Source organism: Saccoglossus kowalevskii, unplaced genomic scaffold, assembly GCF_978046115.1.
Source record: "Saccoglossus kowalevskii unplaced genomic scaffold, keSacKowa6.1 SCAFFOLD_204, whole genome shotgun sequence".
Classification (NCBI taxonomy): domain Eukaryota; kingdom Metazoa; phylum Hemichordata; class Enteropneusta; family Harrimaniidae; genus Saccoglossus; species Saccoglossus kowalevskii.
This window is the reverse complement of record NW_028188691.1, coordinates 67,729-81,787: the sequence shown is the minus strand read 5'-3', so window position 1 is coordinate 81,787 and position 14,059 is coordinate 67,729. Positions and strand designations below refer to the sequence as shown.

The 14,059-nt window shown below is 32.2% G+C and overlaps 2 protein-coding genes across 4 annotated transcripts; one reads left to right on the top strand and one right to left on the bottom strand.

The window, feature by feature from the left end:
• Positions 1 to 381: 381 nt before the first annotated feature.
• On the top strand, positions 382 to 6,883 carry LOC146725390 (uncharacterized). Of its 2 annotated transcripts, XM_085496361.1 has the most exons (12): positions 382 to 522; positions 2,628 to 2,745; positions 2,844 to 2,946; positions 3,304 to 3,391; positions 3,593 to 3,678; positions 4,095 to 4,203; positions 4,512 to 4,704; positions 4,806 to 4,945; positions 5,222 to 5,287; positions 5,880 to 5,926; positions 6,183 to 6,334; positions 6,570 to 6,883. In XM_085496361.1, the coding sequence occupies exons 2-12, from the start codon at positions 2,715 to 2,717 to the stop codon at positions 6,761 to 6,763; spliced, it is 1,209 nt and encodes a 402-aa protein (XP_085352487.1). In that variant the 5' UTR covers positions 382 to 522; positions 2,628 to 2,714; the 3' UTR covers positions 6,764 to 6,883. The 2 variants fall into 2 exon arrangements, with proteins under 2 accessions (XP_085352487.1, XP_085352488.1); XM_085496362.1 differs by lacking the exon at positions 2,628 to 2,745.
• Positions 6,884 to 7,322: 439 nt separating this feature from the next.
• Positions 7,323 to 12,957, bottom strand: LOC146725389 (alpha-protein kinase vwkA-like). 2 transcript variants are annotated; one of them, XM_085496367.1, is made up of 6 exons: positions 12,759 to 12,957; positions 12,180 to 12,249; positions 10,033 to 10,127; positions 9,056 to 9,102; positions 8,476 to 8,493; positions 7,323 to 7,964 (listed from the first exon to the last, which is right to left on the bottom strand). In XM_085496367.1, exons 1-5 carry the CDS (start codon positions 12,940 to 12,942, stop codon positions 8,479 to 8,481), a joined length of 411 nt encoding a protein of 136 aa, XP_085352493.1. In that variant the 5' UTR covers positions 12,943 to 12,957; the 3' UTR covers positions 7,323 to 7,964; positions 8,476 to 8,478. The 2 variants fall into 2 exon arrangements, with proteins under 2 accessions (XP_085352493.1, XP_085352492.1); XM_085496366.1 differs by lacking the exons at positions 7,323 to 7,964; positions 8,476 to 8,493 and having other exon boundaries at positions 8,704 to 9,102.
• Between the last annotated feature and the right edge of the window lie 1,102 nt (positions 12,958 to 14,059).

Here is a 14,059-nt window from a genome sequence, read left to right as displayed (position 1 = left end):
TTTGTTTTTATTTTCAAATCCACTTTCTTTTTAAAATTAATTTCCAATTCTATTTTCGTTTTGAAGTCCATTTTTATTTTCAAAATCATTTTCGTTTTAAAACCATTTTTATTTTCAAAACCATTTTCGTTTGAAAACCATTTTCATTTTCAAAATCATTTTCGTTTGAAAATCATTTTCATTTTCAAAACCATTATCGTTTTAAAACTTGTTTTCATTTTCAAAATCATTTTCATTTTAAAACCATTTTATTTTTATTTTCAAAACTATTTTCGTTTGAAAACCATTTTCATTTTCAAAATCATTTTCGTTTGAAAATCATTTTCATTTTCAAAACCATTTTCGTTTTAAAACCATTTTCATTTTCACGTTTCTATCCCGTTGACCTTTAACCTATGACCCAGGTCACGTGGTGTTACTATTAGCCAATTGTTGCTAACTTGCGTTCGGCTGGGTATACTCGAAGCATTTACAGCTCCTTGCTTGAAGTTTGTTTTTGCTGTACATATATACATTCCTTTGGTAAGTGTCTACTTAGAATTTCTTTATTTGGTATTCTGTATGCTAGGTGATATTGTGGTGGTATTGCGTTGCGTAAAGATGCACATAACCAGTTTTTGACGTGGAACAAAATTAGGATACTGAGTAACAGGGATCGCGACCGGTACGGACCCCCGCGTACGGACAGTGTACACTGGAAATGAGTTAATTACCAGTCAGTTTTCCGTTTCATATTGTATATTATATTGTATACATATATGCCACCTGCTATCAATATATGATATATATATGTACTCTCAGTGGTAACTGTGTGTTTTTGCAGATCGATCATGATAGTGATGATACATGCATGCATGTCGGCAGGAAATTATCAGGGAAATTAAAGTTGATATGTTCACAGAGTGTAGCAGCATGGAAGGCTACCTTCCATGGTAGCAGGCAACAATATCACATAAAACAGCGATTTACTTAAAAAACAAAGCTATATGTGAAATTGTTTGTCTCTCTGCCGGTCCGTTAAGTTCAAATATAAACAAAATTTTAATAGTGAAAACAGATGCCTAGCCATATGTAGTTTTTACGACTTTATAGTGTTACCTAACATCCTGCTAACCTTCAATTTCTACTTATACAACAGTATTTGCTTACTTAGTTTTCATGATTAAATCAGTTAGGTCAAGTTTTTGGCATAATTATAGACGCCTTCTTTATAAATAATGTTATTTCTATTGTAATTTCTCTATGGACCTTTGAGTCTAAAATAAAGTATAATAATAATAGTTGTTGTTTCCTGTTCAAACTAGATGCATTGCTTAGTCTCTTCTCTCTTTTTGGTGCAGAGACCAGGTTGTATATTAGTGCTCAACTCAGGACTTGACTTCCCTAGGCTCTCAAGTAAAGTATTCCCACATGCTAATACATAAATGCTTAGTTTTATTGTATATATACAACAGTATATTTTTTTTATACGTTCATTGAAACAACACTGTCTTCAGAAAGTACAGCAGTAAGTAATGTCACTAAAATTAGAAAACTGAAATTACAGAACTAAGGAAAAAAATAATAAACTTATTAAAATTAATGATAAACAAACCACAAATATTATTAAAGGCTAATACACAAAATTATAAGTAAAAAAAATCAAATGGTAATAATAAAATCTCAAATAAGTACATAGCAATTGAAATTAGTACATTGCACAGTTGTCAAAAAGAAAAAGAATGAATATTTAATTATTCATGTTCATGTTAAACCTGTATTAGTTTTCACATTGTATTTGATGTTGCTATACATATTTTAATAATTTTATACATGTTACCAGTTATGTTATTTTGTAGATTTAAACATAGACCATTATGCCAAACGCCTTTCTTAAGTCCACGAAGCATGCATATATTTAGTTTTTTTTGATTTGTTGATAAAATGTGATGATCTTCTAGATAAGTAATCAATCTGCTGTTTATAATGATTGTAAACAACAAGAATTTGCAATGCCTCTGTAATTGGATGGGCTTGATTTAGGAATTTTTTTTTACTACTTGATTTATCCCTTTTGACGATGTCCTGTGTATCCACTTGTATGGATCCTACAGCTCAACTGTCAGTTTTTGCTCCCATACTTCAATGAAGATTTCTAACGTTGTAGTTGGACAGACTCTATTTTTTTACTGCTTGATTTAGGGCCAGATTTGTGTATTGGAACAATTAGACTTGTCTTCCAAGATTCTCGAAGTTTATTTGAGTTGAAAACAATGTTGAATAATTTGTGCAAAGCATTTGTGAGATAATAGTTACCAACTTTAAATATTCCATTTTTTTATGTTTTTAAGTTTACTAAATGCTTTTTTAATTTCACTTTATTTAATTTACCCGTTAAGTAATTCCTTATAATCATTTTTACTATTACTGCTTCATATTATGTGTGTTATAACTTGTAGAAGTTTAATTTAATGGCCAATATTAAAGTGGCGTAGGCACTCTTTATTTTAACTAGAGAATACCCATGATGCTCTGCTTCATTTTCTATTTTGCTATTTTTCCTATCATAAACTATTTTTTAATGTCTAATATCTGTGAACATATTCTCCAACCAATGTGTGTGTACAGAACAGTGTTTGTTGCTTTAGTATACAGGATTAGGGGTTATGGTTAGCATGGAGCTCCATGTGTGTAGCTAGCTAGCTGACTTGACAGTAAATGACTTTCACTTAGCCATGGTTCTTCAGTTCTATAATGATCTATTTGGTAAGTGTACACATCTACAGTTTACTCTCCAGAATGTTTGAAATTCATCTATAGAGCAGGTAATAATAGTTTAATAATTGTAGTAATTTTTATTTCAGCTATGGATGATATCCCCGATTTTATTTTTAATTTGGTGACAAGAGGAAAGACTAACAATATGATTCTTGAATATCTAAAGAAAGAACGACAAATTGCTTGGAGGTATGCATATAAGGGCCATTCCAATTTTAGGAATATAAATTACAAAGCCCCCTCACCCACAACATTTTATTGTATACTAGTATGCTTCTATTCAGGACAAATGTATTTTATTTAAAGGGGCATATACAATAACCTTGGGGTGGAGTGTTAGGATTCTGGTTAAAGAATATTTTCCCTTTTCTTTTTGATAAAGAAAATAATGAATAGCTTGTAACGATAATTGTATAATTACTAATTTATTTTTCCTCAAAGTGACAGACATGTATAGTATGTTCCCAGATACTCTTTCACAATATACCTGTGTATTTTAGACATTGATTTTAACAGATTTTTGTATGTTTATACATCTCCATTTAGTTTGTCTACGTTAAAAAGGCGAATGCTTTCTTGGGGAATAACAAGATATGAAAATATTTCACCCGATGAAGTACTTGCAGCAATAAAGGTACAGTTGTCTGAATTTAAAATTTATGTGTAAACAAATGAAATATTTGGTCATTATTGTTCTTTTTTTCTTTAACTTAAATGGGATTTGTATTCAAACAACACAAGGCAATAAAATTAATATAACTGTTAAAAGAAATGATAAAATGTTTGATGAATGTGGGATGTATTGTTAATATTGGGTCTTGTACTATTTTATTAGGAAGAAATGAAAGGTCCAGGAAAGCTTGTTGGAATTAAAGCCATGCACAGGCGACTTAGACAGAAATATAAAATTCTTGCAACAAGGTACATTTTTTATTTCATATTTGAGTGCTCGTGTTGGGCTATATGTTAAGCATTAATGAGGTCCGCTGAAACAAAATAATGTGAACTTGAATATTACGCTTGACATTGTGTTTGCTAGTGTTGACAGTTAGTTTGTCTATTTATGTAAACATTAATGACTTGTTTGGGTTGAAAATCTATTAAGATCTCTGAAATATTTATTTCCAATTAAATTTAATAATACATGTACTACAAATGTTGTGCTACTGTTTTTCTTTATTTCTATGTTTTTTTAATTAATATTTGGATAATTAAATGTTTCATCAACATTTGATGAAGATATGCATATTCATAAATATCATTCATGTATCTGCATTACATACAAATCATTCAATATGAAAAATCTTAAATAAAAATCAATTGCTTTACTATGACAGAGACCAAGTAGAAGCAGTAATGGTTGTTAATTTTTATGAGCAAATGCAAATAAGACGGAGAGGAAGATTAGGGAGAAGTATTGGACACAGAAGAAAATACTATTCAATGGTATTGAGTGAAAGAATTGCTACATAATTGTATTGTTTTAATATATACAGAGAAAATGTTTACAAAAAAAAAATACCAGTAATATTTATTAAAAAAAACAAAACCACACACAATTGATAAAAGTAAATAAATATTTGTGTCCTGTTTTATTTTGTTATTCTGACAAAAATATTGAGACCAGCTCAGTACAGAACATTAGTCGCATGAATATGCATTGTGGTGTAATATACACATACAACTGATGTGATTGTCTGGGAAATGTTGATGTTCTGCTTTCAGATTATAATTCAATATGATTTCATTTTTAGGGACCTAATTGGTTTTGGCACCTTGACGGATATGATAAGTTGATGGGGTATAGAAAAAAGGAATATCCATTTTCTATTCATGGGTGCATAGATGGGTTTTCTCGCAAGATCCTATGGTTGAGAGTGTATATCACAAATAATAACCCAAAAGTAATATGCAAATACTTCTATGACACAGTTTTGCAAAACAAAGGTACAAAGATCATTATATTGTATATACTGTAATCCACATTTATTTTGTGATTTGATTCAATGTGGCAAATTTCACCCAAAAAATATTCCAATTTGTTTCAGTATGTCCAAGCCGAACAAGGTCTGATTATGGAACTGAGGTGACTGACTTAGTGCAAGCACAAATGTTTTTAAGAAGAAATCACACTGATCCATACTGTTTTGATGGGTCTCATAAATATGGAACCTCCATGTCTAATCAAGTAAGTATAATTGTTGATCATGTGTGAATTGCTATACATTTTCTATTCACATTTTTCTATGCATCTAATTTTTTCCAAGCTAATACATGGGTAGCAAACCTATTCAGATAACTGGTTGTTTGGAAGGCTAGTAATTGAACAGTTGGAATTGGACATAACTGAAATTCATTTTAAAATTACCTCAGGTGCATGTCCTGGGGTATGTTGATATAAAGTTAGGTGCCAATTGTTATATTGTTTTTGTCATATTGACTGTTATCATTCCTATATTTGTAGTGCATTGAAAGTTGGTGGACACAACTGAGGAAGTACAGTGCAGAGTATTGGAGAGATCAGTTCAAGGTGCTGTATATATAATGTATAATGCTATACTTCATCACTTAATGACACTACTTAACGATATATATTTGAGTTTGTCGCTTTTTTTGAAACGTTTTATTTTTGGCGGACCTAGCAATGTGTAGTATGTAGTGTGTGCTTCCCAATGATCCGATGGTGTGACATCATGGAATGGACATTAATTTGTTTAAACAATTGCAAAGACTGCATAGTTCACGTTAATTTTTGGTCAATTTGACCAGAATTTTACCTAGTATTTTCTATGCACAATTGTTTTAAATAATTTGTTAAATTGTTTCAGGACTTTTATTCTCATACTTGCAAACAAGTATTGTAGGTAAATGCATCAGTTTTAGTAAATAGACAAGGTTGTAATGGTTTTGCTATGTTAATTTGTATGTGTATTTTATCACATCACAGGTTTTCAGCAAACTCTGTTCATGCCTGCATTACCAGTCATATTAATGTAGAGTTATTGATGCAGAATTTACTGTTTTGTATTTGCAAAAAAGCTTCATGCTGATGGTTAATTCAAACTTTGCATAAAATGCAGCTGACATTACAAATTTAATTTACAGAATTTGTTTTATTTTAGACATTGAAGAATGAAGGACTGTATGATCCTGATTGTGAATTGGATAGGTAACTATTATAATTTTACTTTTTAAATTACTGATAATAAATAATTCAATTCGGAGGAAGTCTGAAAGCAGGGACTTTTAATTTGTACTTCCATTCTAGTACATAATACATACCTATACCGATCACATTCTTATAATACATACGCCGATTCATGACCTAATTCAAGAGGTAGTCATTTTAAAGTAGAAAATTAATAAAAACTATTGTGTATAGATTGATTCAGTGCAAAAATATCATTTCAATCTTTATAATTCAGAAGCTGCTTGTTGTATGTATATATGCCGTTACTGGAAGATGAATTGAATTGCTTTGCTGATGAGTGGAATTCTCATAGGATTCGAAAACAAAAGGAACAGTTAAGACCAAATGGTGTCCCAGAAGACTTGTATCAGTTCCCTGAATTAAGTGGTATGTGAATTTGGAGGAACTTTGAACTGCATTCATGAAAGTGGGGAGGGTGTTTATATTTGAAGTGACTTCTTCACAATAAGGTTTCACAATTTCAAATTAATAAACTGAACATTTGTATGTCATACATGATGTACACAAGTTTGAACTTCTAGTGAAACGTGATACTCCTGCTCTCATTTACCACCATATTCATTTTTTGTATCAATAGACATAATCTGACACTTTTTTTCAGGTGCAAGAGAAATGGGCTGGCAGGTTTCCACAGAAGACTTAGAATCCTTTGCTAAAGAAAAGAATGTTGCTGCTCCACTACCAGATTACATTTCCCCAGCTTTTAGGAAAGCAGCTGATGATGAATTAATTGATGATATTAACATTAATAATGCAAGACAAACATATATTTATTTTAGACACATTTTTACCTAGCCTGATTAATAGACCAGCATTGTTTTCAGCTAAAACATAGCTGTTTAGAAAAGTAAAATTCTGTCAAGTATTATACCCAAGTATTATGGTGAAATTTCATAATAAAATATCCCCCAAGTTTATTTTTTGTGAAATTAGCATGTTTTCAAGATATGGTTAAAATAAGTGCATATGCTCTCCAAGATGGGCATACACTTTTTAACACTGGATATACTAGTGCAGCAATTATTTTGTGCACATACAAACTGTCAAACTTGTTGGCTCATCAGTGTTCCAAGTGTGCTGACCTTTATTCAACAGTGTACATAATTTGTCAGCTTAATCACAAGATTGGAGAACGGCCATTTATAAATTGTCATTTTTGGTGGGAGGGGGTCAAACTGCCAATTTTATACAGAAAGGTGTGATGTTTGCATGAGGAGTGTCTTTTTGCTCAGATCATTAGTCCTACAATTAAATAATGGATGTTACTGAACTCCCTTTTTATAACAAGTATTCTGATACACACAAAAGCATCACCCAAAGTTGGCTGTTAATATTTGTACACATAACAATTAAAAACTTTTTCAAAGAATTTATTTGGGTACTGTAAATACAAGTTCCATAAAAATACAAAATAGCTCAAAAACTCAGTGAACAATACAATACTAGTGAGGGAATACTCACTGACTATACTGTTTTACTGATAACCAGAAACTGCAGACATCTTCATATGCTAAGACAAATGCAAGAACTGAACTTTATAGAAGAACTTCGCCACTAATTAAAAAAAAAGTCAGTGCAAAGGAAAATAACAAAACCAACATGCAAAATCATCATTCAGATGTGAAAAAACTCTGCTATTGAGGTGTCATAAAATGTCTGTGAAATGCCTGCCCACACATTTTCTATTTTGAATTTGTTATGTCATAATTATCCAATCAAACGCCACCATTCACACACTTTTCCTCACTGTGACGCAAAGGGTTCACCCATTTCAACAGGATGTTAATGGACTTGCTATCATTTAATAACTATGATTTACTTGAAAAAAATTGAAATGGAGAGTTCTGTGACAATAGATTTCAACTGACTTTATCGACCACAACACAAGTGACTCTGATTGTGCAGCTAAGCCAGAAATGTATATTTCAAATCTAACTCAAACCTAAACTTGATAATATGTTTTCTTTATGATCAACTCTTCCTCTTTAATAGTACTCTGAAAATAAATATAGAAGAATATTCTGAAGTTTTCACCATTTATCATTTCATTCACTCATTACAATATTATGAAAACATTGTCAAGTCAGAATTACAATAAAATCCTATTTCTTAACTGTATATTGCATAAATGCTGTCAGAACAAATGCTAATAATGTTTTAATTTTAAACCACAAGAATAAAAAAGGGACAAAAACTGCTTTAATGAGAGCACTAATAAGGATTGTTATCACCTCAATAAACACTGAAGAGCACAGAATTTCTTCACTACAATGCCTAAATGCCAAAAAATAGTGCAAAGCGTCAGTTTGTGTTCAGTTACATGTTCTATTTCCAGTATGTGCTCTAGTGATTCTGTGTTTGATGATACAGATGGGAAGTGTATGATGCTATAACTACAACAAACTTTGGTTTCCTTTTTCAAAAAGAGGGAGCAATCTGATTGGTCAGTTATTGCCATTCAAGTGCATGGTACATGATCAGTCAGTCATCTCAAGTGTCTAACTTACCTGTCAATTAAATTGTACCTAAAAAATAAATAGAACATTTTTATGAAACAATTAAATTTTAAAACAAGCAGCCTGTCGGCTGAGATACCTCGCTGTTAGCAATGCACATTTCAATTAAAGAACAGAAGATATCATTAGAAAATGAACAATATGTATAGTATCAAGCAATTGGACTTGCGGTTTTCAACAAGAAGTTGAAAATATCAGTTTTTACCAAAAGTGACAAAAATATTCACCAAAGTTAGAGAATTAAAGATATCATTACAAAATGAACAAATCTGAGAGAGGTCCACATGTAGTACCTATATATGTAATATCAAAGCAATTGAACAAGAACTCGAAAATATCACTTTTTACCAAAAATGACAAAAATATTGACCAAAATTAGAGAATTGAAGATATCAACATGAAATGAACAAACCTAAGAGAGGTCGAAAAAGAAAAACATTGACATGGACAACGTCGGACAATTACTCATATGATTAGTCGACAGCGGAGCTAATGAAAGGACTATTTAGATATTGTTGATAAGATCACATTTGTTTTAAACAAACACATTTGATTTGATTACATTGATTACCTCTGATCCATGGTCTTCTACCATACTTTCATTTAATTCTTCCATCCCTTGTAAAAATATTTGAAAAAACAATAAAAATAATGCTCTGTGAAATTTTTCACAGCAATATATCAGTATCAATATCAAAGTGTACTTACGAAATGAAATAAAGTGATCTTGTGCAAGATATATGGGTCTGATGACACCAGTATAACATGTTAAATTGCCACAGTATTATGATAGGAAAATGTAGATCTAAACATAGGATATGGTTTCTGTGGTGAAATGCACTACCATACCATAATTACTTACATTTTCAAGGATTTTTAGCATACAATATATAGTTTTTGGTCAATTGCATGACATGATAGAGCCCCTTTTAGTTCAATAGTAAACAAAACTGAAATGAGTCGGCCATAATGGTAACGACATGGCTCCAGAACAGCATTTGCGTTTGACCATTTTGAAACTGATATGAACAAATATTATGGTCCTGTTATTTGTATATATATATTATTATGTTCATTGTATGTACCAATATGGACAATAGCTGTCCATGTATAGCAAAAAGATCTGAATCCAAAATGACAGAAATGCTTGATTTTCATGAATTTTACCACAAAAATGCCACAAGTCACCCTTAGTAAATCTGATATGAAAAACAAATCATGCATCGAGCTCCCATAATGTACAATGTACCAAGTTTGAGGAATTCCAGAATTGCAGAAATGCTTGAATTTCAAGCAAAAAAATCGCTGATCAGTCCATGTCTCAAATACAGGTGCAGGTTCATGTGCATAGAGGTCAACCTCCTTTTTGGGACTAATAAATTGGTATAACCTGGGAATCCCTATTTAAGCTGTTTCAGTATTTGCCAAATGTTAAACCAACAATGATAAACATGCCAAAATAAAAACATGCCAAAATCAAGCTAAAGCACAATTTTTTGATTTGAAATTTCAAAAACATGACTATGCATTTTTAAATTATTCACTTACCAGGTAGGTTTAAAAATGCGCAATATTCAGAACAGGAATGATCTTTCGAAAATGTTACGATCGCCTGCCGTGAGATATTGTCCATGCCAAACAGACTATCAAAAAAAAAATGAGATTTAAGGTCAGACAAAGGAAAAGTTGCAAGCATTATCATAATTCCATCTATTAAACCTTATTTTAACAGGCATCATGCACTTGCTTCTAATTATGAGCAATATTCTTTCAAACATTTTCTATATAACATAATGTATTTTTGTTATAAAGTTTGTAACAGAACCAGTTTTTCTTTCTTTGTGGTTATTAGTCCCAGTTTCAGGTGCAGCCTTAAAAGGGGAATATAGTTTCTTATTTCCGGTTTCCGTCGTTTCCGTCTGTGAACAAGTCACTGTTGAATATGCACATAATTTTTGTCTTCCAGATCTGAAAAGTGAGTCTTTTTCATGATTTTCATCCAAAATTACCTCTCCCACCAACACTGAGAGAACAATTGTGCATGCTCAGAATAAATTAATGAGTTAGAGTAATGCTAGGGTGATCAGTGACGTCATAGAAATGGACCACATTCTGGTTTTTGTTGAAAAAAGTGGTCAGAAATGTTGTTTATTATATCTTTAAACTATAAAAATTGCATTCCATTATAAAGAGTCATCACTGAAATACAGGGTCACAAAGTTGAAGATCAGTGAAAACACTATGCAGTTATTGTTTATAAATCCTGACCAGGCACATTGAAACATCAGGGCTACATTTTGATGGGAATTATATTGGTGATACTGAAACAAACCCAGGTTCTGGTAATATACAAAGACCTGAATTACCGGTAACAAAGAAGTCAAGTTGTTATTAAAGGTACATCCAGGTTTACTCAGATTTATGAATGCAGTTTTTTCAGCATGTATACATGTATGAGACATAGTTTGGTTGCACTTGTACACTCTGAGATTTGGAACATCAGTCATCAGAACAATACTAGATTAAGGGAAATCACTTTATGATGAGTTGTACCCACATAGAGTTCATACATGTATTAATTCTCCTGTTAGCAGATGTTCTATGTATTATTTTAACAAGAGTATTTTATAATTAAATGATGAGGACTGTTACATTTATGTCTTGTTTATACAATATCTAAAACTAAAACAAACACAAAGTACAAACAACATGACACTTGAAAAGCTACGTTTGCTAGTAAAAAGCATACCGGTAAATATATCAGTAACAGAAAGTTGGAAGCCAGGAGATACAAACGCAGATCAGTGTTACACCATACCCTTTCCATCTAATAGCAAATCAACAAAGCAAAAATTGGCTTCACTGAAAATAGCGATGTTCTATCATGAGAATCAAATTCTATAACCAAATTATGTCGAAAAGAGGGGTTTGTTAAACTAGTTATTCTGAGACTAATTTGGTCGTCTTTCTAGTCACCTTATTTGTTGTATTTCTGTATATAAATTTGTGGGGGACGATACGTTGTGGTTATGGAAATGTAACGAAATATAGTATGCAAAATTATCTGCTACACAATCAGCACCAATCACCACAGAAGAACAACTTAATGAAACCTCAGAATTTATTCACTAACGGAAAACCCGCTGGCAATCCGGAGACTTGCAACCTCATATCAACGATATAACACAAATTGTAAGAATGATACAGAATTGGCAGTATGCCTTTGATATACATCGATAAACTCTTGACCGTGTAAGAAAATTAGTGGGAAAACTTCTAATTGGATGAATATAAAAATTGAAACAAAAGAACACACTGCGGTGGTTTCTACCACGTTCGCATTCATGTCGTCGTCTCACTTCAGAATCCGTATTTTGCAACAATGTACAAGTCAGAATACAGTATTATTGAACTTGTATAAAACGTAATGAATAAAGCGATTAACAAATATTGCATGTTTCAATTACAATGTTTCACAGATAAATGATTCAGAAATTACTCCGACAAAATTTCCCTAATAGCATTGCCTTCCTGTAATGCACAGAAAATCCACAAATAAAGATTTTGAAGAGTTATTATTACCATTACTATTTAATTGGGCATTTCCCAGAGTATGCTAACAAATCATATTATTTAAATGTTATCTCAAGAACCATTTTTATTAACTACATCAATGCTGCATAGATTATACTTACATATCATGTGTGCCTTCGTCAAATAGTTCCCATGTTGCAATTGCAACGTCGGTCAAAGTATAATCAACACCTATCAGTATACAAAACAAGACAATTATCAAAAAACTCAAATTTCCTATGGAATACACATTTGTATGTACAACATTCTTTAAAAGAGAAGCGCTATTCAAATTTAAACACAAATTTGAACAGTTAAGAGCGAGTTTTAACTGAGAGAAAGCTAGACAACACAGTTTTCATCTAATATGTCAACTAAACTACCGGTACATGCATTAATTTAATTATAGTTCAAAGATAAGCAGGCAAATTACAAAACATCAATTACATTTGTTTATCATTTTAAACTTCATCACAACAGGATGATTTGCTCCACTAAAATCAGATCTCCGATAGAAGCACATAAAAACTAAAAATCACATTTGTTGTATACTGAATCATTTAAAATATACCTTATTTTGACTATGGAAACCTAATCTGTAATTTACATATTAAGCACATTCCCTAATAATAGAGCACATACGGTAGCTATTTTTTCAGTCAACACGCCCATTCAAATAAAATTTATGTAAAAGTATAAACCTTGCAAATCCAGTAATAAAATTCGCCCACTATACTTCTGGTAGCACCAATGTGCAAATGAGCACATTTTGTCTGTGATAACACCACCATCTTTGGCAGCTACACCATTATTATTCAGGTATTTTTTGAATTTTCCTGGTAGGAATTTTTCAATAGTGTAGTAAGGTTCTCCTTCAACCTTCATAATATAACAAGGCAAGACTCTGTAAAAAACAAAACAAATGAGTTAACAATATTGCTGAAAAATGAGAGCATCTTCTACCATTAATTTGAGCTTACAACCTTTAAGTTTACCATAGGGTTTTGAAAAGCTGACAATAAAAAAACATAGTTGAACTCTAGTGACCTTGCCCTTTGTTGTATAATATTATTCCCTTTATCATAGTTTGTTTCAATATGAACATGCATTGTCATAATTAATTTTGAATACACCAAGTTTTGGAATTAAAACAGCAGTGGGAAAGCAGTCTACCAAACGTCCTTGATAGATTCATAGTTGCTGTCGACATAGGAAGTAAAGTAAGCAAATAACACCGAATAAACGGCAAGGTAAAGACTATGTCTAATTATAGTAAATACGTACTGCGTGCGTGACTCGAACCGGCGCTCGCGTACGGCACCTAATCGCCTAGCTTCACGCCACTACACGTCTTCCCCTCGGCCACCGGGCATCCCCAAAAAAGGATGCTTAATAACCGAGCTTATTACGTGCAGAGAACTATAATTAGACATAGTCTTTACCTTGCCGTTTATTCGGTGTTATTTGCTTACTTTACTTCCTATGTCGACAGCAACTATGAGTTTAAAAATTATTTCTCAGTACTTATTCACTGTTAAAATGCTGTACCATTACTTTCACCATCCTACTACAGCCAGATCTGAAGGCCTTTGCCGCATTCTGGCCATGCTGTGTGGCGCGTATCGCGTGGACGGGTTTCACGTTCTCTGCACGTAATAAGCTCGGTTATTAAGCATCCTTTTTTGGGGATGCCCGGTGGCCGAGGGGAAGACGTGTAGTGGCGTGAAGCTAGGCGATTAGGTGCCGTACGCGAGCGCCGGTTCGAGTCACGCACGCAGTACGTATTTACTATAATTAGACATAGTCTTTACCTTGCCGTTTATTCGGTGTTATTTGCTTACTGTCCTTGATAGATGTAGATATCTTACAAAAAACATTGGTGCCTAATTTGTTTAATTATTTTAAGGGACATAATTTCCAGCTTTATTCAAAGTTATTCAGTTATTTTAGTAGAAAAATGAATTCCTCATCTCAGAAACATGTATTGTATACTACTGTATTA